Here is a 24,912-nt window from a genome sequence, read left to right on the forward strand (position 1 = left end):
ATTCATGTTTGGCTTCACGACGTTTGGAGATTTACCGCTCCTCTTTAATGTAATCGTGATCCACCAGTAGCAGCATCATCTCACGATTAATTCCTTCCCATAATGCCTCTCGCTAGTGCTCGCTGGCGCTGTCTGTGGTGCTGAAGCTGCTCTCGCCGGCGGCAAGAGTTCCCGTGCTCCAGCATCACCTCCGCGCAAAGGCGTTACGCGCTGGTCAGCGAGAGACAGCCGCGATCGCCTATTCCATCTGTCCCTTTAACGCGTTTTAATAGTCTGGAACCTCTAGCGTGTTTAGCTCCCCCCCTGGACCATACTCTCCGGTCGCGCTTGTGTTTTTCGGTTCCCGTTCGGCTCGCATCCTTTATGCACAGCACGCTGCTCCAGCCCTTAAAGAGAACACAGGCATCCGTGTCGGAACAGCATGGCTTCCTGAGCGAGATGGAAGCGAAGCAGCACTCGATCAAGAGCCTGAAAAGCTATCCGGAGGCTGGGGGCCGGAGTCTGGCGGCGGCGGCGGGTGGGGACGGCGGAGGTGGAGGGTATCGCGTCGGCGGCGCGGAGATGGAGATGGAGGCGAAAATACAGAAAGCGATCGACTTCAAACTGGAGGGTCACCGATGCTACAAGGAGAAGAAATTCCGGGAAGCTATTGGGAAGTATCACAGGGCGCTGCTGCAGTTGAAAGGGATCCACGTCGTCGACGGGACCACCGGATCCGAGGTGAACCTCCTGAACCAAGCCGCGGCCAAGCTGACGGAGGAGCAGCGGCGAGCGGTGGAGAGCACCGAGATCGAGTGCTACGACAGTCTGACAGGTGAGCCTCCGAAGCCGCTGCCATTGTTCTGGACGAGCCTCTGTGAGATGATCAGGGTCAGGTGGAGCTGTTAGAGGCTGCACGGAGGGCCAGCTTCCCGAGAATAAGATTTGATATAAACGTTAAATACACAGCGAGAAAGCGGCCGTGTTTTTATAAAGACAACCGAAAACAATCAATCAAGGCTTTGTTTGCGCTTAACGACCAGTTTGGCCTTCGTTGTTCCCGAGCCAGTGTCATAATAAACCAAGTTCATTTAATGTCACGTTGTGATTATTTGTGAGCGCGAGATTAAACGCAGCACGCGAACTGTACGTAGCCTGCTAGTAAGCGCGCTAGTCACACTTTTTTCTTTGTTTTTTTTTAAACTCGCCTTTCAAATTCTAGGAGATGTGAGGTAAAGGTTGGAGTATCTGTACCAACAAGGATAACTAGCCAACTTAAAACAGTTATATACAGCTAGTTTTGTTTGTGGACCCGGAAGAGGAGAAGCGCGTTTGATACGGATTCCGTCGGGAATCCGCTTGGGTTGTTTTCGCAAAGACGGGTTTCAGTTGGTGTGAAAATAACGTGTCGTGTTCACATTACTCGAAAAGACTTGCGCGCGTTGTTCTGCAATATACCGAACGTCAAACCTCTGACATAAAGCTAAAGACTATCTTATCATGCTTTTGTTTGCGTGGATGGGAAATTCAGAATTTCCCCCAACCGTTGTTTTATATAGCCTTGTATGTTTGATATAGACTCTGGTATTTGTAGTTAATCGTCAAATAGTCAATTAATAGTCAATTTGTAGGAATTTTAAATGCAAAACGAGCAAAAGCGTGCTATGGCTTCTAAATTCAAGTTCAATGAGTATTCATTTTTTTATGGCTATGTGCATTCTCCGAGCATTTATTTTGTCTTTAAATAACAGTCCCCATGCGATTATAGTGCAATAGATATCCCCCAAGTGCCATTTGATGTGACCTCTCTTAGTTCAGTTGTCGATAAACAGGGGATAACATAAAAAGGATCACAGATGCCAACTGTGTTTGCTCATTGGAAGAATATTGGTTAATGCTCGTGCACATCTGGTTGAGCTGGATGGGTGTGATGCCTGGTGTTCGCAGCCCTTGATGTCTCTGATGGCCTCGCGTGGTGGTCGATTTGAGGTTAGGCTTGAATGTCACAAATGTGGCGAACGCTTCAGGCCCTCGGGGGGAAGCATTAAGGCGTAAAAAGGGAGAATGGTACATTTCACCAGTGCAGCCACCGCCGCCAAATTTCCATTTGTTTGAATTCCCTCCCACAGTCACCTTCCTTTGTTTGTCCTCCTGCAGCCGTGATGATGAGGGAGAGCTGGAAATATATATAGAGAACTTACGTAAAGATGCATTTTATAGTTACATGCGGTGTTTAGGGCCTCTGAGGCTTGAGATGCGTGGAGGATGCAGACAGAGTTTAGTTTTTTTGCCTGGGTTTTCTCAGTACTGTACTTTTTCTTTTCGTCTGGTTTGGATGCATGTACATATCAATGACTCAGGTTCTCATCTGGTGATGTATTGCCACAGTACTTGATCCGTAACATGACTGACTTTAAATGTAAAAACAGCTGGCTGTATTGTGCCTACACAGAGTTCTGTTTCCAATAGTCACGTGACAAGTAGCCCATTGCTTGTGTGCTGTCACTGGTGGCGATTGTAATAGGGTGGTGTGGGTTGCCAAGTATAAGGGGCGAAGGGGAGGGAGAGAGCAAACAGAATAGCCTACTGTGTGATCTGCAAATCTGAACGATGCTGTTGTGTGTGTGTGCGTGTGTGTGTGTGTGTGTGTATGTGTGTGAGAAGCAAAAGGCCTTCTAAACTGGGCTTGGTCTGTATTGTTTAACTTCAGCCAGCCACAGCAAAGCCTTTTACAAAGCCTGCTGAGTCGTCGCTAGCGAACACACCAAGTCTTGGCTCAGCAAGGTGTCATAAGTCAGTCTTGACAGGACCAAGAGACCATACAATATGCTATGTCTGAAGCTCAACTGGAAGGGGAGGATATCAAAACATAAAACGGCTGAGCAAAGAGATGTTACAAAAAAAAAAAAAAAAGTATAGGCTAAAACCTTTTTGGTATTGTTTACACAAACAAAAATCAAGAAATACATATAAAATTACCTAAATCTGTCTTAACAGCAAGGGGATAAATGGTTTATTTGCCGTCTTTATTCATAACACCATAAGCCGTGCGTTCCCAAGAGGACAGGACAGCATTTCTAACTGGGTTATGCCTACATTTGGTCGAAACTTTTTTTTTTTTTCTTTTTTTTTTGGGTAGTGCAGTTACGCAAGATACAGAGAAACTCTTTTCAGCACACATCTTAGACCAGCTCTTAGCTGCTTTTTAATCTCACGGAAGCTAGAAAATATGACAAATTTTCATTTGCATTATCTACTCACCACAGCCGAGCGTTTTCATTAGACTAACATGCTCTTCGGTGCTGCGTGGCGAGAACAGTGTGTATTTGTTTAACGTGTTGTGATTTATGTTTCATTCTGTCAAACCAGCGTTCGTTCGTCGAAGTGCCAGATATAAGCCCTGAAACTGAGAGCTTGTGAATTCACTGTGGCATAAAATCAACACTATGTAATTTTAGCACATTTCAAGCTGTAATATCGGAGACAGTATTGCTAATGCAAACAGAATGAAGCTATTTGGATAAGTTGTTTTATTTTATTATTACTCAGAAACCCAGCTGTTGTGCTTTTATTAAGCTCATGTTTCAACACATTTTCATTTTAATCTATTTTTATTGTTTTACCAGTAAAAAAAAAAAAAGTTACCTGTCCTTGAAAAGCAATATTGCATAACATAATTCCTTTTTTTACGTTTAGAAAAAAGTTTGGCTTCAGTAATATTATGTAACATTATAAAGAAGTCTTATATGCTCACCAAGACTGCATTTATTTAATCAAAAATACAGTAAAATAATGAAAATGAAAGTAAGATTTTGAAATAATACATGTTTTATTTTAATACAATAATTACAATATTTAATACGATTTATTACACAATAATATATCTATAATGTAATTCAAATAGTTGAATTTAGCAGACATTACTCCAGTCTTCAGTTTCACATTATCCTTCAGAAAACATTAATGTTTTTATTATTTATTATTATCATTAGAATATTTGTACTGCCTAATATTTTTCTGCAAACTGTGATTCTTTTTTTATGAAAACATATTATATTATCATTATTTAAAATCTTTACTGTTAATTTTGATCGCTTTAATGACCAAATTTAGTTTTTATTAACAGAAAATATCATCTATGCATACAAATCCAAGTGGGTGTTTAAATGTATTTAATTTTATAGATACATATTAAATTGTATCATTTTTACTTAAAAAGTATTAGAGTGTTATTTTCATCAGGAGTGAAGTTCTCAACCCCGACGTCCAATTAGAAGAGGCCGTATTAGAACGAAATCACGACTTTCTCTCTTTACTGTACTTCTCTTTTTGCCTGGCTGACTCTGGAGGGTCCAGATAGGGTTTGCATTCCATTCATCAACTCAAGGAAACGTCCTTATCGCTGTCCCAAGAGCCAAATGCTTAAAAAAAGGGAAAGAAATATTAAAGGCGCTCCTTTCATCTGCCAGATCTCTCTCTCTCTATCTGTCTGGAAGACTTTCCGATGTGCATTAGGTATGAATGCAAGGTGAAGAGTACAAGAAATGTGACGGAGCGAGGTGCCTGTGTTAATTATGGTGGTGGTTGGCCAGCAGAGGCAGCTGGTGCCAGGTCCACAGATGGCATGGCATCGCCATAGGGTTCCTCTGGGCACAGGCTTTACTTACTGTACAGTACAATGTAGTATGATATAGAGGCCTGGGGGGATGGAGGAGAAAATGAGAGAGATCACAAAGTACTGGATCAGACGAGGTTTGGCAGGGTGTGTGTGTTCGTGGATATTCAGAGAGACTGAATGTCTGCTTAACTCTTCTGGGTCTATAGAACCTGAACATGTTGTTTAGATTTCTCTACACTGTAATGCTCGAAGCTCTGGGTCATTTTTCATTGGCCACCAAAGCCAAGAATGCAATATAAGAACTGCTGTCACTGCAGTCAACCTCCGAAGCTAATATTAAAATGTCGAGGGCTTGCTTTGAAAGCATATTTCTAATAGATATTTGCTTGTCTGACTTTAGAAGAGCAGACTTGCATTTTTATCGATAAGTAAGCAATCAGTGGCCTACTGGCGACTTTATTTAAATGATCTGATCTCACGTCATCTCGGTTGATATCTCAGATGAGCTTTGATATAGTTATTAAGGTCCCACCTTCTATTGTGTCCTTAATACCTGTGCACTTACCTAATATCTGGTTGTGTACAACATAATAGTATCTACAGCTGTAATATTTCTGCAACTACACACATGTAACAACCCTCAGATGGGTGTAAGTACAAATGTGCAATAGGACATTGGTAACAACACTTTTTTCACTTCACTAAGCACTCGTGTAACAGGAATTATATATTACATAACTACATTTTGTAACAACAGTATGTATAAGAGTAATTGGAACAGGTTGATCCAGGAGGTGGAGATGGGTAGGTTTAGGGATTAGAAGAGGGAGGAGTTGGATCTCAAGTTGGTGGTGCACCAACTCCTCAGGCACTGTCCACTTAGTATAAAATGTAACATTCTGGACACCAACCACAATTTATATGTAAAGCTTACCTTACTAGTAACATCGGAGTAATTACATGGTCAATCCATAGGAATCGTCTAATTAAAAGCACTGTTATTCCCGTTACGTGTTTGCACTTTTGTTACCAAAAAGTGTGCCGTTCAATTTTTTTGTGGAATTTTTAAAATCTGTACATAAATAGAAAGTTCGAAAAGACTTAATTTAATAGAAACCGAACCCTTTTGTCACATTATAGACCTCTCACTTTTGATTAATGCATCTTTGCTGATTTAAAGTATTCGTTTATTTAAAGACGACACATTATGCCGCTTTTTACAAAGTCTAATACAAGTCTCGGGTGTCCCCAGAATGTGTCATGCATTTTAAATTATATTTGTTGAGAGGTCTGATGCATGCTTTTCTGTTTCGACGCGGACAGAAAACGGCTGTCACAGCATGTGAGCACTGAACTGAATTCCCGTCACACACAAGTTTACGTTAAAAAAACACACGAGTCGGTGAAGGTAAACGGCCGGGAAGGAAATTGCATGTTTATCTTAGATCTGTGTGGCAGCAGCAATATACAGTAAATAAATCTATAAATCTACTCTCTTGTCTCCTCCGAGGCTCTCTTAGCAGGTTTTGCTCAAACATTCGCCATAGTATTTGAACCTCTACACCGCTTTCGAAATCAAAGTGACGGCGTAGCAGGTGGAAATTTACAGATTAAGGGCTGGTAATGAGATCCCTTTGCAACGTCACTAGGGGAGCAAGATCAGACGCGACGCTTACAGAAAGCAAAGTTACTGGGTTAATGTTTTTCACGTTTCCTAGATGCACAGGGGATCTAAATATAGCACTTAAAGTCACATTCTCATGATATGGCGCCTTAAAAAACAACAACAACGCTATAGCAGATAGCTGTAGATATGTAGCATCTCTCCATGCTCTCATGCTACATTTGTATCGAAGATATCTATAACAGGACATGTTTACAAAGCACTTTCATACTGCTGTAGTTTTATATCCTGCAATGCAGGAGAGTTAGGGTTGAAACCCATTGTGAGCAGATCATAAAAACAGAAAACTCTCCCGTAAGGACCCCAGCAACTCCCGGCAATGTCTTATGATGCTGAGTCATGTACTGATTGGTGTTTGTGTGAGAGAGAGAGACAGAAAGAGAGGAAGCACACCCCGGTGCGTCAACACAATGCTAGTCCTCCCTCAAGAAAATCTCTCTAAGGGCCACTTAAGATTTCTCCTGACCTGAAACACTTCTGTGTAAAGGCCTCATTGTAAACAGTTTAGCGGGGCGATGTAGAAGCCGCCGTAGAGTCTCAAAAATTAAAGGGATGGTTCAATAAAAATACAAATTCCGGCATATGTTGCATTTTAATGCTTGCTGTTGTTTTGGGGAAGATCTGCACCTAGAAAGCCAGCGTGCGAGCTTGCACATGTTTATGTATGAATGTGTTTTAAATAAAATAGGTCTGAGCTCCAGATGGTTGTAGTGATGCTGACGGCAGCACACAGCTTCAGATGCAGCCTTTGTGTGCGGGGTTTAAAAGGAATGAAAACCCTGGGAAAGTCTGGTGTTGCATTCTTATATCAGCGAGAAACAGGATTTTCATTAAAAAAAAAAAAATCTATCTATTTATATATAGAAAGTGGTGAGTTAATGGTTGATGTAAAAATCTTTGATATCAGTGAAACTAAATGTTCTGCCATCATGTATTCATCCTCATTTAGTGAGTGTCTCTCGTCTGATTTTACTGGCTTTACAATAGAATTTTACTGCTTGCTCTTTTCATGCAGTTACAGTGAATGGGGACCGAAGCTTTCACGCTTCAAAAAGGGCCAAAAAATGAACAGACAAAAACTGTCGTGTCATGAAAGTGGTTCAAAACTAATCCGCATCCGTACAACTGCTTTGGGCATTACTGTTAGCAAATAGCACATTCACATGCAGTTTTAGCAACGTCCTTACTAACTTTCTAGGTGTTCAACATGTCAGTTCCGTTGCCGTGCACTTCATCAAAAATATCCTATTTGGTGTTTTGAAAATGATTGAAAGTCTTACAAGTTTGGAATGACATGAGGGTGAGTAATTAATGACATTTTCACTTTTGGGTGAACTGTCACTTTTAATTTCTGCCTGCTTCTCATAGAAAAGGATCTCATGGCTTAGTTCATTTGGTATTATATATTTTGATAACTTTTTATAGTGACGTGTGTCTATTTTGCAGCTTGAACACTTCAGTCCCCATTTATTCGAATTAGCACGTAAAACACCGCCCAATATCAATTAGAAAGCATTTTTTTTTAATTTTGAGATATTTTTAGTAAATTTGGATGGTTTGAGTTGTGAAAACTTAAGCATGAATTAAAGCTATTCGACTGTGGGAAAACATCATCCAGTACAAACTTCAGGATTTCTCCTTTTGCGTCCGATGAAAGAGTCATACGGATGAGGACGACTAATGCAAATAACGACAAAACGTCAGCCGAACCATTTCTTCAGTGGAAAGTCGCTGTGGCCTGTAGCTATTTTTAGCAGACTTGACAGGATGTCACTCACTGTAATCCAAACTGCCAAGCACAATGTCGCACCAAGAATATTTTAAGATCGTTGGAAGCTACCCAGCACGATGTTCTTGAGAACTTCTCTATTTAGAAACGTGACTGCTGCAAAACAAGCATTTATTTCTGGAATTCTACTTGAATCCACGTAACGGTGAACAAACAGGATTGTTATAATTCCCGCTGCTTGAACTGTCAGCGGAGTTGTTAGCAAAAGTACAATGATGCTGTTTTCGGTGGAGGAGCCAGTGTTCCCCGGCTCAGTGGAAAAGCAAAAAGCTGTTGTTGTCTGGTGGTGTTCGTCCTCTGTGCGCGACCGCTGCAGGGGGCCGTACTGCTGATGCACTGTTGGCCATTTCTAGGACGCGGAGTCATTCAGGGACAGTCGGCAGCCCTCCTCGTTAACTTCAACACTACGGGTCAGCGACACCCGCCTGGAGATGTCTAAGTGAAAACCTCCCTGTGCCTTGGTCACGAATTCTCGAATCCACGGTTCGTAATATTGCAGTGTTGTTGATGCGGTACATCGCTAAGAAACTTTTGTAGCTTATTTGCTTCTAAAGATTGCATCTAAACGGGGCTTAGAGTAATAGCACTTGTTGGATGGGTACCGCTTTGAACCAAGCAAACATTTCTGAAAAATAAATAAATATAGATTTTTTTTTTTTTTTTAATCCGTCCTCTGGTAATTTTTTTTTCTTGTTTTAAAGTGTAAATATAATTTTGATAAAACAAGAAAAATACTAAATAATTTGCCAGCTGTAAGGAAAAAAATATTCAACATGTTTAATCATGTATAAATAGATATAGACACATTTACATAGAGATGTTGTTTTATTCAGATGTTTTATTCAGTTTTACTTTTGATGGGTTCCCAGTGATTCCCAGATGTGTTTTATTTTCCAGTTTACCACAAGTCTGTTGCTCTTTTCTTTTTATTTTTGCCATATTTTTTTGCCAGTTTTTTTACATTTTATTTTATTTTTGTCTAGGTTTTGTATCATTTTGTAAACTTTGCAATTATGTCTTCATCTTTTTTTGCTTGAATTTTGTATCATTTTATACACTTATGAACATATTTGCACATGTGAAATATTTATATATTAAAGTTTATATTCATAATACATTTATATTTTAGATCAAGATTTTCCCCCCTATAATTTTATATACTTTTTTTCCATTATTTGATATTTGAAACTACCAGATTTTAGCACTTTGTGAAAACTTTGTCCAAAAAAAATCATTATTGACAAAAAAAAGTATTAAGTGACCTCTCTGAGGATCTATATCGTCTAGCTCTTTCCGCTGTTATGCATATTCATCAAATCTCTGTTAATGCCCGTGTCTAAGTGGAGTCGCATCGGTGATGTTTCCATACAGTCATAATGGTTTACTGAAACCTCTGGTGCTAAGTGCTTCGCTTAAGAGCTCCGACTGGGAATCCAGCCGGCCACAGTCTGCTCATCATCCTCCAGCCTCTGCATCAAAATTCAATCATGGAATATAAAAAAACCCCAAAAAACAACCCATGCTCATTTAAAATCACAGGCATATGATCAAGTGTCCATACAAGGATGTTTTGATTACTGTCAGCATGTGCATTTTGTGTTTAAGGGCTTTATGGGAGGGAGCTGCAGGGATACCCCATTAATATTGCATCCTCGCCTCTTAAACATGCTTCGAGATTCTCTTTTTGCTGTGGTTCTGCAGCTGGCTAGCAAACCTGATTGAGCAATCTAGCCTTTTTCTTTCCGCAGTCCATGTTGACAGGACTCTGGTGACTGCGAGGGCTTTGAGGGAGGAAGAGGGAAGCATTGCGGTCTGTGCGCTGTCTGTTGCTACATTAGATCAGTGGCAAGTGCTTTTTTTTATTTATAATTAAGGTGGAAAGCACATACTCTCTCCAGAGATGTTTTACACGCCCCAATAGACAAAAAATATACACCCCTGCCGAGAAAAATGTGTTTTTTTTTTTTGTCAACAAGAGATGTCAAAAGGGGTGGTAATTTTCTTCATTGATGTGAAATAAGGATCTGAGATTTTTTTCTTATTAGGTTCAAAACTGCGAAGTCATATATGCTGTCAGCTCCCCCGGCGAACATGTGCGTGGTGTGGTGAACAAGACTGTCGCTCTATGATTACAGATGGTCAGAGGGAGAGAAAGACGAGAGGGGGGGAAGGGGTGGTGAGCAAAATATGGTGGGCCTCATCGAGTCCCTTTAGAGAACAGCTCAGCGTTCAGTGCATGACTGCAGGCTCCACCATCACCCACTCCAGCAATCAGCAGCACTATTAATAAAGGGGCTCCCTCCAAACCCCACCCCTTCTGGGAGTAAAATCATATTCATTTTCTCCGTACAGATTTTTAATGATGTCGCTGTTTCAACACAGACCTGGCTCTGAGATAAGACCTTAAGGCGTTCGTTTCTTTTACGAACCCACATTATGATATTTTTGATGAAATCCGAGAGATCGCGTTCAAAGCCCAGAGAGGTAGTAAGGGCATTAACCTTCAACCTTAATTTTATGAATACTTTTTGTGTGCACAGATAGCATAAAAATGGCTTTATTTTATATCTTCAGTGTCTATATTTCACTTGCATTGACAAGAGGACCATGAAAATCATGTTTAATAACCTGATTCTACATAGAGAACTACATTACCCATAATTCATAAGTAGAAATCCACTAATCACTAATCAGATATTGTTTCCATAGAAACAAAAGAGCTCATCAGAAACCTCCTGCGCTCAAGTGATGATTCTCCTTGCCAAAATGTTTCTTTCTTTGTATTTCAGTATTAATAATACATTTGTTTTATTTCATACTTATAAAAGACTGTCAGTCATTAGTTTTATTATTTATGTAGTATAACTCTTTATGCATATTTCCATGTTCAAATTTTTTGTTACTTTTCAATGACCAATTTTCTTTTTTTTGCTTCAAATCATCACTTGTAATGTTGTGATTTATTGTTATTCAAGCTGGTTGGTTTAGATTATGATGTTAAACTCTTTTGAGGAATCTTGTGAAATTGTTTTGAATGAGAAAAACACTTGTGGAACTAAAATTGCTGACGTCTGTTCTGCATGTGCAAAATTAGAAAATATATATGATATATACTGGTTACAATGTATTGAATATTGGGGTTTGATCGCTTCCAGTGCCTGAAATGATACTATATATATATATATATATATATATATATATATATATATATATATATATATATATATATCCCCAGAAAATGATGGATTGGCCATTAGCACTATATACACATGTTGAGTTCATTAATACGGAACACCGTATGATATATTATCATGTTTCACATTGTAATTCCTTGTGAAAGACTACATTTCCCATAATTCCGCAAGAAAGTATGGGAACCAATCAGAGAACTGTGAAAAACTAATCATGCCATAAGATACATGAACATTTGTATGTATATTAATATTCTGCAGTAACCAGTTATTTCTATATAGTTTTTCTATGGAGTTATTACTATATACACAATCAAAAACTATATTTATTATATTTATCCTTCAATTTAAACTTGGTTATGTCATTCATAGTGCTTAATGGGATTGTAGTTCTTTAACAATGCCTTTTTTAATCTCTGTTGGAAAATACTTCCAGAACCAAGCACGCTGGAAAAAAATGATTGTGATTGGCTAGTTTTGTAGTTGATTATCCCCTCAGTTTTTCTTTGTCATTTGTAGAGCCTTACTGCTGTCCTAGAAATAGATGCGATTTCTCAGGAAAACCTGTTTGAGAGATATCCGTCGGCAGTACGCCCGTTATGTGTATAATTTTGCTTGCAGCGCCTATAACCTATTAGAAACGTATTACATTCACGGTTAATGTGAATATAATAAGAACAAAGGCAAAAACTGTAAAGGGAAGATGATTTTGCAGACGATAAGATGAATGAAGAAGGGTAAAGTGACTACACGGTTACCAAACTCGGAAAGGAAATGAGATTCATACAATATGAATAGGTCATTTTCTCCTAATCAGAAATAGTGAGATAAAGATGAGAAGCCGGGGGAGGGGTGAGTGGAGGGGGGCTGCTAAGTTTCAGGGCCTCGTGATTTAGGGCAGCCTTCCTCTTAGCGTCCTTCAAGGCGCAGTGCACTGACTGACAAGGCCATTATCAACAGGCTTCAGTGCAGGGGAGAGGAGCTAGCACTTAGCAGTAACTAATGTCTGAATTATACATGTGAGCTCAGGGTCCCTCAGCCTTGTTAAATAAGACTGAAAACCAGCTCAAGCGCATCCGCCGCTAAACTATTCTGAGACCCGCTATTGTTGCTTTTAATGCGGGCTGTTCCCGCTTCCTGTTGGGGGTGATATGTTTTGTTCGCTGAGGTTTGAGCGGCTGCCTTGTTAAAAACTGCATGAAGCGGGAAGCTTATACTGCTGTGTTTTACGTGATGCTGATATGATGCGATTAAATGAGTAAACAACCGAATGTATCGCGCTAAATCGGACAAAATGAGTCATGTGTTTATCTTTGCACTGTAAACTGTGAACATATTACCACGTAATGTCATATGTGGTTGCTTATGCCGACTAGACGTGATCGCTAGATGAGACGGAGAGGAGGATGGGGTTTGCTGTTACATGTATTCTCAGCCTCAGTATATTCTTGATCTGACAAGTTTTGTGATTGTAACTTCCGGTATATTCCGGTAACTTCCGGAAATTCACGAGTTGAAATTTGAATTGAAAGGATTTAAAGGATCTGATTCAATATCTATCTATTAGAGATATGATGGTATGAATATTTCTTACCACGATTACAGCGACCCGAATCATCACAGTTATCAGAAGCATCATTTATTGTTAAAACGTGCTGGAAATGTTCAGAAAGCACTGACACGCCAAGTTTTATATTTAAAATTAACAAACGACAACTAAAATGACTATTAGTTTTCATAAACGCAAACAATAACATTACCAATGATGTCCAGATTTTACTGTTTATCTAACAGCATATGAAATATTCAGATAAAACTTTGAAAAAGCTTTGTAAAAAAGTAAACCTCACACTTCAGCCTTTAAAGAAAATGGTTGTTTCCATAAAGTTCAAATGATAATTAATAAATGATTATAACCTTGTGTATTTTATGTGCTCCGTAAAGAATTCTACCGTACCCAAGTTGTTTAAAGGGGTCATATGATGTTGCTAAAAAGAGTATTTGGTGTAATGCAATGTGTTTTTGCAGTTTAAGGTTAAAAAAACACATTATTTTCCACATATGATACATTATTGTTTCTCCTCTAAGCCCTGCATTCCTGAAAAGGTCGATTTGTACAAAGCTCACCTTTCTAAAAAAGCGAGGTATGCACTGATTGGCCAGCTATCCAGTGCGCTGCGATTGGCCGAATACTTCAAACTTGTGGTGGTGATGCTGTGTCCCGGCGGTATGACACAAAAACAATAAAAGCTATTACAAATGAGGCATTTGTTGCATCCAGTGGGGACATAATTATTGATTATAATGACTTAGTACTGTCTTTTTATGCCGCCTTGTAAACATGAGCATGTCTGCATTCGTGATCGGAGAAACAAGCACTACCGTACACTGTCCAAAACTCGCATTTAAATAGTTAGTAGCAGATTCATTTTATAAGAAAACATAACTTGCAGGTTGTGAGTCAGAAGCACCAGACTGTCCTTTTAGTTAAAATTGCTCCACTTTATAGTCCCTGTGCACAGCCAGCATACTGTAGGCTGCTCTGCAGGTTTTAGGAATCAGTCCTGTTTACGCATTCTTTCTTTGCATAAACATTTGGGCAGTGTTAAGGAATTAAAACCACACTATGAAGTGGAGGCGTGTTCGATATAATAATTCAAAAAATATCTCATTGGTTTTGAAACTTGAATCTTTGCAACTTTAGGGATCTTATCTATGCACTAACAGCTTGCAACACTTCAAAGAGAAAGGTGGGGACAAGATCTTTGCTGCTGAGTCAGAGGTCTGGCTATGCGAAAGTTGGTGTTAAGCAGTGGTGTAGGTGGAGCAGAGAATCAAGACGAGGTCGGTGTTCGGGTGAGTAAGGACACAGTGGGAGGGGAGGTGTCATTCAGACTGATGGGTCCCTGCATCAACCATTAAGCATCAAGGGAACTAATTACCATCAGAGTGACAGCAGGGTAATCACCACAAACCAACACCGCTTTAAATTAGCTCCACTCCCCTACCTGATGCTGTCAGCCCTGCACCTGTCATAAGAGCAGCGCTCCTGAGTGAGCTAAAGGGACAGGGAAAAAAGAACAGAGAGGAAGAGAAGATAATAAGGAATGTAGAAAGAGAGAGGGAGTGATCCGGTCCGCTGGAGATGGATGTTCCGGGAGGAGGCAGTTTGAAATCGATTGCCCTCAAGTTCTCACTCCCTCTACTCTGTCTCACCTTTTTGTTATTCTCTGTGCTTCACAAACCACAATCCATTCTCTTCCTGCTTTGCTAATTTATATTCTTTTCGAACATTCGTATCTACTAACTGTTAGCTTTTCAGGAAAAAAACCCACTGTTTATTTGGTTTTTCTAATGTAAAGGTGTAAATATTAGGGGAATCCTGAACATTTGCTAACCACTCTTAATCCACCCCCCACCCCCCCACACCACCACACACACACACACACACACATACATACACAACAGCTGTCCCTGCACCTGTTCAGTTTTAGGAAAACTCAAACAATTGAACTCATCTTAATGAAATAGTTCACCCAAAAATAAGCATTGTGCCATAATTTTAGCCAGCTTACTTTTGTTCCAAACTATTATGACATGATTACTTCTGGGAAACCTAAAAGAAGATGTTTAGCAGAATGTTCATGCAGTTCTTTTTTCTTGTAATGAAAGTGAACTCTTTATTGCCAAACTTCAAAAAGACACCATAAAAGTAATATTGTCTTGTGAGTTTATATATTTAGATTTACATGTGTGATGGTATAGCAGCTTTGTGGTAGTTTGGTCACACACAAAAAAAAATTACTTTGTGTTGCATTACATTTGTGACATGTCTTAAGTTGCAGAGGTATATTTATAGCAATAGCCTACAATAAAAAAAATGTATGCCAGAAACCATTTGAATATTAAGTAAAGATCATGTTCCATGAATATACTTAGTAAAAGAACAGCATTTATTTCAAAAAAATATTTTATATAATGCATACAATCACTTTGTTCAGTGTAATGCATCCTTGCTATATAAAAGTCATTTGGAATATGATATTTTAAGCTGAGGCATAAGGACACATTTTAGTTTTTCCAATACAGTTCATTACTCATACTGACAAAATTCTATTTATGCAAATGAGATCACTTAATATAACTTTACCAACCAAGCAAAAAAGTGGCAAATGCAAGTATAGCTTCCCCCAAAAAAATGCTCATTTTGGCGTTCATCTGGGTTCTTAGCACAAAAATCAATCTTTTGATTGCAGCTAATGAACCACACAAGGGAACTGACAAGTCTCTATGTCACAGATTTGTTGTGCTTTTAGCTTTATCAAGGGTGACAATTCTATCAGACCCCCCTCAGTATAGTTGGATCATCCCAAGATGGACCCTGTTAGTTGGCCCTGCTCAGATGACCAGCTCTGACTTCCTAGCTGTGCTATTAGCAGTTATGTTCTCATATGACTGTGATGCAGCATAAAGTACATCGGGTCCATTAATATGTGATGCCATCATTATTACACACACAGAGCCACTCAACAGACACTTAAGTGCAGTATCCACAATACCACGCCTTATCCATTTATGTAATGAATCAGTCTGCAAGATTTAAATGTGTGTGTGTGTGTGTGTGTGTGCGTGCCTGTAGGTGTGTTGTGGAGAGAGAGAGAGAGAGAGAGAGAGAGAGAGACCAGGATATCAAGAGTTAGGAGCCATTAGACCATTATTGCCTGAAACTGAATACACTGAGAGCTTGCCAGGGTTCTAGTTGCCCAGAATAAAGATGGACAGGACGCTCAATGAGCACGATTGTGGCGGTGTGCTGAAAAGCAGTTTCTCTCTCCTTCACATCCCAGACCAAACTAGACGGGCTAGCCCAGTTAATCACAAAAAAATAAGAGATCAAAAATTTAGGATGCATTTTTAATCTATCGATAAATTGCTGCACGGTCTTGACGAAAGTCGATATAAACCAAACACCAAATGTTATTTTGCTGCAAGACAATCATTCTATTTATCAGGGATTTTTTTTTCACTGAAATTGTATACGCCGTTATCTTTTATTGGGAAAAGGGAGAAAAGAGAAACTAGAGGGAAATTACAATAAATGCGAAAGGCTCGATGAGATAGTTAGAGAGAAAGGACGCCTTGATAAACTCAGTAGTCTGAATGAAATTTCAGTTATAATGAACTAATTTAGATTAGATGATTCCTCTCGCAGCTTTTCATTTGTCACCTAATCATCGTTTATCTCACTTCTGCTCTTGTTAGTTGGTCCTTCTGTCTTTATAACCTTCATTAGGTTGAGCAGACCATGTTTTTCTCCCCCTTTCCTCCACTGACTATATGTGTCTGGCTTAACAGCTGTTCGAGAAGTCAGCAGATGTTTGCGTTATGTCTGTACAGCAGCACACGGCCTTTCTTTTATCGGCCATCTCAGTTTTCTGGTGCTTATGTCATCATTCTCCCAGCATGCCCACAAACCCAAGGGCTTTGATAATGCTGTTGTGGAACACAAAGGCTTCTGGATGCTTTTGATGGTTGTTTTTCATGTAGTACATTATGTTCTCACCGTGTAGCTTTTTTGATCATTTTATTTAGTTAAAAATTATTTATTTATTAACGAGGGAAACTACCTTTTCTGTAAATCAGCTGGTCTGTCACTAATTTTTCATTTGTTTGTGGTTGCGTTTGTTTGCACTTTGAATGCGGTGTATAAAAATCGCCTTGTAGGGTTTGAATTTGTGGGGCGGACTGGTCTTTTTTTGTTTTTGTCTCCGCTGACATCTTGCCTTGCGCTGATAGCCCTGACTCATGACTTCCACAGAGGTGTAAGCGGCAGGCTGATGGTTGGAGGAACGTAACAGGAAAGGACAGAGGGAGGTTGTGGATATAAAGCAGCAGCTTTTGTCAGTGTATTCGGTGGTCAGCAGGCTCTCGACAGCGCAGACAGACATTAACCTTGGCAGGGGTCAGACCTCTGCCAGTCATACCGGGCTAAGATTGGTGCCGCACCGATGCAGTAAGCAGGTATTGAGCTAGATAATAGGTAGAAGATACAGCGGGGTCACGGGTTTTCACTTTACTTAGATGTTTGATGATGATGATGAGAATCAAGAGTTAGAATTAAACACTCTAAATAGCATATATTAATATACCATATAAACACAAATACATTAAATATCTAAATAAAATAGATAAAATTCGTAATAGGGGCACTTTAATATATTTATTTACATTACCATTTAAAAAGCTTGGGCCAGTATGTTGTTTTTTTTTTTTTTTAATAATGAATTAGTACTTTTTTCTGGATGCATTAAATTGATAAAAAGTGACGGTAAAGTTATTTACAATGTTACAACTTTTACCTTCTATTTCTAAAATGATCATGACGAAAACGTAGCATGGTTTCCCCAAAGTATTAAGCAGCACAATTTTTCAACTATAATAGCCTAATAGGAAATAAGCACCAGATCAGTATATTATAATCATTTTAATAAACTGTCAAACATATTAAAGTAGAAACCAGCTTTTTTAAATTATAAAAATAATTGGTGAGCGTAAAAGACTTACGTAAAAGAAAAAAAATACTCTTAAAGAAACTTTTTAATCTTACTTCTTCCAGCCGGTGCATAATAATGTAAAAACTGAATTCGGTTCATAATTAGAAAACGGTAGAAAAGTGAGCTTATGCAAGAGCTTAAATGATAAATCGAAATGCAGACGGTCCTAAATGCCTGAAGATTCCAGACACACGCCACATACACTGACCACAACCTGTAAACTCAAATTGAAATATGAAATTGAGTTTCCCAGCCCCCGCCATCAGTGTCCAGCTCTGTCATCTGCTGTTGGAATAAATAACCCTGATTGGACGAGGGGTTGACAACATGCACCAGCTGCCTAGCAGGCACCGCAGTAATTCATTTGCCGTGCAGATGTTCTTTCAGGGCCAATGCATCTAATTAGCTGCAGCTTTTTTTGAACCAAAGACCTCCATATTTAATTCATCCAATGAAGTATGGATGTGGAAAATGTGTAATCTGTCATTAGCCATTATAATTTTTAAATCCTGTAATTTTTGTTCAAAGTGGAAGTATTACAGCATGAAATAGTCACTATTTTGTAATATATATATATATATATATATATATATATATATATATATATATATATATATACTTTATTCTACACATATTTGTTGTTTATGAGACTCTCCATAGGCATAATGTTTTTTATTCTATTAAAACTGTATGTGCTATTGCCACCAACCCTAAACCTACCCCTACAGGACACTTTATGCATTTTTAGATTTAAAAACACCATAAACCACCTTCAAACTCTAATACCACTGTCATACCCATGTCATTAAACAAATCTGTTTACGCATAAACCAGAAAAACACACATCTCTTTAAACATTCATCTCTTTTTTTTTTTTTTTTTGATAAAGCATGCACATTTTCAGATACATCCAATGCTTCTAAGCATCGGTTTTAGATCAGGATGTGTCTCGTTTGGTTTATTTTCTCTCTAGACAGCAGATAAAACAATTACTTCATCTGTGTCACTGAGCCTAGAGTGGCTAAAAGATGCAATTAGGCCTTCATTTTGTACTAATGTGGTTATCCGAGACCAATAGCATTAAAAAGTGCTGCTCTCAGACCTTCAGTGCAACTGATGACTGCGAGAAAACATACCGTCCTTTTTTTTTCTACTTTATCTTTCAGTCCAGGGTTTTGTAGAGCAGTATATTTCATGGCTATTTTTACATCCTTCTCCCTAGCTGTTCATTGATTTATTCATTTTAGCTGTTTTATTGTTTTGTCCTGTCCTTTTTACTGTACTAATCCCTCTCCTTATCTTTCTCTTTCACCCTTTCCGGTTCTTTATAGCGTGCTTGCTGCAGTCTGAGCTGGTGAATTACGAGCGGGTTAAGGAATACTGTTTGAAGGTACTCGGACACCAGCAGGATCACTTTAAGGCCATGTATCGTGCAGGGATTGCCTTCTACCACCTGGGAGACTACGAGTGTGCCCTGCGTTACCTACGTGATGCCAAGTGCCGTGAACCCACAGGTGAACATTATACTGCTTCTCAGGTGTTCAAGATTTTACAATTGACCTAAGCAATAGCTAAACTGTTTCTTAAGGATTCAAAATTCTGTTAAATACTGCTAATCTGATAATTATCTTCATGTTATGCCTATTGCATTAAAATCAGTCATTTTAAATCTTTTTTTTGTCGTAGTGAATTTAGACAAAAAAAAAAAAAAAAAATATATATATATATATATATATATATATATATATATATATATATATATATATATATATATATATATATATATATATTATGTACCAACATAAAGAATAGATATTTATTTTGAAACTTCTTAAATGATTCAGTTTTACTGTTATAAGGCACATTTATTAATATATGAATTAATAGTGAATTAATTAGTGCTAATAGCTTTATTTCGAATGAACAAGGTAATAAAATTCAGCTATGTTCTATACTTTTGTTTCTATTCAGACACAAACGTGCTGCGATACATCCAGCTGACAGAGATGAAGATGAGTAAGACCGGTCAGCAGGTGCGTGAGAGTGGGAAAGAGTCACTGGGTTAATTCAGCCCGACCCCCCTCTCCACGCCACACCCTAACCCTGATAGAAAACCTCTCTTCTCAAGTCTCTCCCCTTTTACCCACAATGCCCCCCTATCCCTTGGACAACCAGGATACACGTGCTGCGCCCCTCTCTGAAAGCGGACTCGAAACGGGCACAGCCACAGCACAGCACCCCGCGACTGTCTTTTCTCGCTCCGAGATTTCTCTGTCCCTTTAAATCCGACGTCCCCGGTGCTTTCGTTTCCCAGGTATTGAGAAATTGACCGATGAACAAAGAACACGAAGACGGAAAAAGAAGACATGCATCTGTTACAATGATATAAACAGCGGGGCTACGGCATTACAGTTTAAAATTACACGATCGAATGAGGATATGTTTTGAGTGGCAGAATTGAATCTGTTGGTAGAGAACAGAGTGAAGCACACGTATCAAAGCCACACTGCTACTTAAGCGCAGAAGATGAAGGTCAGTGATTAGGCTGGTGACCTTTGAACTCACTCTGATCCATTGAGAAGCAGTCTATCTACTCAATACAGAAGAGAAGCGGAGAGGTCGACGTTTAATTCAAGCTCATCTGCAAACGCCTGTTACTTTGTGTCTCCTTTTTCTCTCTCTTGAATTTGGGCATATCTCAACTCAATTTCTGAACTGTTTCAATTCAAGGGCTAATTCAAGTGTTTGTGATTTGTCCTTTGATATCAATTTTGTTTTGCCTCTCGGTTTGCTGTACTATAGTGGTTTGAGCAAGTTGTTATCTGTCCCTTTTCTCAAAGGTACGACATCCTCTGTACTAATGTTAGCAGGTGTTTTGTGAACCTTGTTGTCCATTGCCCATGTACTGGACTGTCTCATAACCCCTCCCCCTTGAGAGAAGAGCGCATCCTGATGATGTCACAACGGTTACGCAGCCTGTTGGAATATTATTAACTAATGGAGCCATATCGAAAACTCCCGTGTTTCTGCAAGAAACAGGAAGAAGTGCTTGATAGAGGTCTGCTTAACCTACATAATATATCTATCCCAAAATATCAGTGTTACAAAACAGTGGTAAGTAAAAGGACAAAAATGCTCTGTCGACTCTGAGAATTGTAATTTTGACAACCATTAAGCATTACTCATTTGTCGTCTTCTCAACGTTATGCTTTTTTGAGCTTTGTTATGGAAGCCGCTGTTGTTTCGTTCTTCAAGGCAGCATCTCCGGTGGATTCATTTGAATGTGAAGACGCCTTTGACAGCACATGTCATTCTGAGTCTAGTTTGGATTAATGGCTTTGAGGAGATGGGGACAGACAGATGAAATTATCCATCTGACCTAATATAAGAGATTTAATTGTGTCAGTGGGACTCTGGGGACGTTGTGCCATGGTTTCAGATGAGAAGACACACTGATGAGATTCAGAACACATAGCAGACCGTACAACCAAATCTCTTTGTTGCAGTGACACTTGAGGCATACGGTGATCAAATAGGCTGCATTCAGTTACTCTTTCTTTCATTTAAAAAAAAGTTTCATACATGCAGTGAGTAGAACTTTCAGTGAATATAATTAAAATGATGAATACTCACATGCTATTAAGACTCCAGTCATATCTTCTGATTTATTCCACATGGAGCCAGTGGCCTTCTCATGGGGCTTCCATGTCTAACAGTAATAAAGACAATGATATCGATAACAATAATTATTCGCTCACTATTATATAGTACTTTCTAGGTGCTCAAGGCACAAATGAATGGAGATGAAATGAACAGCGGATAATACACAAGCTTCATACATCCACACCAGTAGGTGTCAGTATATGCTTCTCTGGGATGAAAAAGAGCTGGTGAAACGTGAACAAAAAAACGTATTGAGTGCACCATTTAACACTCAAAACCACCTCTTGATAGTGTAGTCGTGAACGACAGGTTAGAGAAATCAAGTGATGTCTTTCTGTGCTGTTCTAACCCAATCTCATGAGGAAACGTAACTATTTTACGAAAAGTGCTGATTTCACATTCATTTTTAGGATTGGCAAAGAGCGCAAGATTTTTACAAAAAATGTCCATGCCTAAACTCATTGAAAAACTAACCTTCAGCGAGACATAAGATGATCGGATGAAAAAGTAGAATTGAGATTTACCTACCAAACTGTCATAACAGCAAAATGTGAAATAGTTACGAATTTCCATGACAGTGCGTTGGCTCTTCTGAAGCTTTCCTCCTTTCCAGCTCTGTCTCTTGTCTCTGTTTTGTGGCAGTTCTCTCTCCACCTTACCTTTGATATGTTCCTTTGATTTCTGTAAATGGTAAAGGTCATTTTGTCTATAACAGAGCAATGCTGACAACACTGATGTCCCGTGAAGAATCTCGGTCATCACCTTTGCTTCTTTTAGCTGTGGTCCATATGTCCCCATGTGCTGGATCTCTTTCTACACAGACGGAGAATCATCAAATCTGACTGTTGTCAACAGACAACGACAAAAGCACAAACTGGTTTATGGACAAGCAAATAAACTTACTGTACTTTACTTTTTCTTGGATGTCACTTGAGGTATGTGTTTGTTGAATGTCAAAGTAGACTTGTGCGGTTTAAAGACATATTAAAATGGTTGTCGAAAGCTTTACTTTATTAAATTGTTTTTTATCGATATGTGAGAGAGCAAATGGGAAAAGACAAATAAAAGAGATTTATGGAAAAATATATTTAACATTGTGAGGGGCAACTTTGTACCTGTGTATACGTTCAGTTTTCCTCTTGTATCTTGGATTATTTGTGATGTCTTAGCCTTGTTTTTTGTTTGATTGCCAGTCTGAGGATTCGGGGTTTGCCCTTTGACCTCCAGAAAGTAATGTCTGGGGTGGGTCTGGAGAGAATGACAAGAGGGATTTTGCAGATGAAAAAGAAGGGGTGAGGGTACCCTACTGTCCCGAAAGAGAGAGAAAATCCACTGGTTTCTTTTTCTTTTTTTCTCGCCTGTTCTGGAGAGAGAGAGAGACTTTGACCCTCTGGTTGTTCTGGTTACTATAATGTTAATGCATTACTGCGGTCATTCATTGCCTCTTTGGGAAGTACTGTACATACTTCCACCGGACATCAGAAGACCTGCAAAATGGTTATGTTTACCTGCAAGTCCAGGAATGCACTATTGATTGGTATTTGAAGTCTACAATAAAGTTTAAAAAGAGAAACCGTAAGAGTATTATTGTTTGTTTTTAATGCAAAATCTAATGTCATTTAGTATGGAAATTCAGATGTTCCATTTGTGCATTTTTTTTTTAAAAAGTTAATTAGAAACAATCCATGACCATACTTTACTTCTATCACTCACAGCTCTCCTGCTGAGTTTAGTTCCAAACCTAATTAAACGAACCTGAACAAAAGTACTCAAGGTCTTAAAATTCACTAGAAACTTCCAGGCAAGTGTATTGGAGCTGGTTGGGCCTCAGGATTGTACACGCTGATCTAGCAGACACAGTACTCAAACTTCAAACTTTTGTGCACCTTCCACGTGACATGCCAGTGTGGTGCTCAAGTTAAAATGAGTTCTTGTTAAAATGTTTTTGTTTTGTTTTTTTACTATGGCTTTGCTAAAATGTTGAATGAGTGAGAAATAAAAGCTAAAATGTTGAATAACTGCTCACACAAACCTATCAGAAGGCTTACAATACAGTGACTGAGCGACTACTTTTGTATAAATTTCGCAATTTCGGCGCTTGACAACGCCTGCCCACTCACTGTATGGTGACGTATTGTATATAAAATATATACGTATTGCTTGGAGATTTAAAAAAAAAAAAAAAAAAAAAAAAAATTTGCTCTACAAAAGAAGTACAGTCATACAGGTTTGGAACAACATGACGGTGAGTACATGATGCCAAGATGTAAATTTTAGGGAGACCCATTCATTTAATGTGCATACAGCTATAGTGTTGAATCCGTACCCATTAGGTTTCTCTTTTCGCAGCGTGGAGCACCAGCAGCCAAGCATCCAGAGATTCAGTGTTTGCCTGAATCCTCCACAGATTCTGAACTGTAACAGAGGAACCGCCGGTCTCTCCCTCCTCCCTGTCTCTTTCTTCCATCACTCTTTTTCTCAGTGGGACATGGTGTGTCTGTCACTGACTACCTACCATAATGACATCCATGACAACGTAAAATGTGAGAGAGAAACACAAAATGTACACACCTGAATCAATACAGAAGATAAACAATAGGAAAGAAAATCAGCAACAGGCACCAATTCTCAGTATTAACACACCTATTATGATCATATTAGCTATATGAGTAAATATGCAGCCCTAATCCTGATGTCCAAACTCAACAACTACCTTACTAACTACAAAAAACAGCAAAAGGACTTTATCGAGGCGCATGTCATATTTAATGGTTTGTTAATAGCGAGAGCAGAAAATCTATAGAAGCAATTGCATAGTAGAACAGGATAATAAATTGCATAATGCTACACTGACAAAATCATTAGCAATATCAGAAAAGGGTTAAAGGTGGCCAATTATAATATTAAAAAATTAAGACAAGCATCTGTTTAAAATAACATTATCAAAATCAATCGTAATATAAATCGACGAAACTAATACTGTAGAGTACTGTACACGCAGAGGTCAAAATATGATCTGTGTGTAATTCTTATGACACGCTCCCTCGTGTATTTGTCGTGTCCACCATCTTCCTTTTTTTCTTTGTCGTTGCTTTTAATAGCATTGCCATGGAAGTGAAGTGTGGTTGCTAAGTAACTAGCCGGCGTCTGGAAGCGTAAAGAGAGGCTGCTGCTGCTTTCACTGAAAAGAGCAAAGGACGAGAGAAAAGCCGTGTCCGTGTTTGAGCGCGTGTAGCTACATGTGTAGTGAAAGCGTTATTGTACGAAACTAGCTTTAGTCAGCTTTTATAGCTGCCGCTAAAAGAGGCAGTCAGGCCCAGTTTTTAGCATTCGCGGCCAGTTATCTTCATCGAGCAGTTCGAAGGCACGGATTATAGATATTAAAAAATATATTTTCTTTTCACATTTTTGTTTCCATACACTCAGTTCTCTCC

At 38.9% G+C, this 24,912-nt stretch overlaps 1 protein-coding gene across 1 annotated transcript; it reads left to right on the forward strand.

The window, feature by feature from the left end:
- The first annotated feature begins 57 nt into the window (after positions 1-57).
- ttc9b (tetratricopeptide repeat domain 9B) lies at positions 58-23,057 on the forward strand. The gene is made up of 3 exons (XM_043263906.1): positions 58-814; positions 19,147-19,329; positions 19,787-23,057. Exons 1-3 carry the CDS (start codon positions 364-366, stop codon positions 19,879-19,881), a joined length of 729 nt encoding a protein of 242 aa, XP_043119841.1. The 5' UTR covers positions 58-363; the 3' UTR covers positions 19,882-23,057.
- The last annotated feature ends 1,855 nt before the right edge of the window (positions 23,058-24,912 follow it).

This window comes from Puntigrus tetrazona, chromosome 18 (assembly GCF_018831695.1).
Source record: "Puntigrus tetrazona isolate hp1 chromosome 18, ASM1883169v1, whole genome shotgun sequence".
Lineage (NCBI taxonomy): Eukaryota > Metazoa > Chordata > Actinopteri > Cypriniformes > Cyprinidae > Puntigrus > Puntigrus tetrazona.

Excerpts from the sequence above, each read along its gene's own strand:
- ttc9b (XM_043263906.1), top strand. The coding sequence starts at position 364 with ATGCACAGCACGCTGCTCCAGCCCTTAAAGAGAACACAGGCATCCGTG. Across the intron at positions 815-19,146 it reads GTGCTACGACAGTCTGACAG|CGTGCTTGCTGCAGTCTGAG; the intron begins GTGAGCCTCCGA and ends GGTTCTTTATAG. Across the intron at positions 19,330-19,786 it reads CAAGTGCCGTGAACCCACAG|ACACAAACGTGCTGCGATAC; the intron begins GTGAACATTATA and ends GTTTCTATTCAG.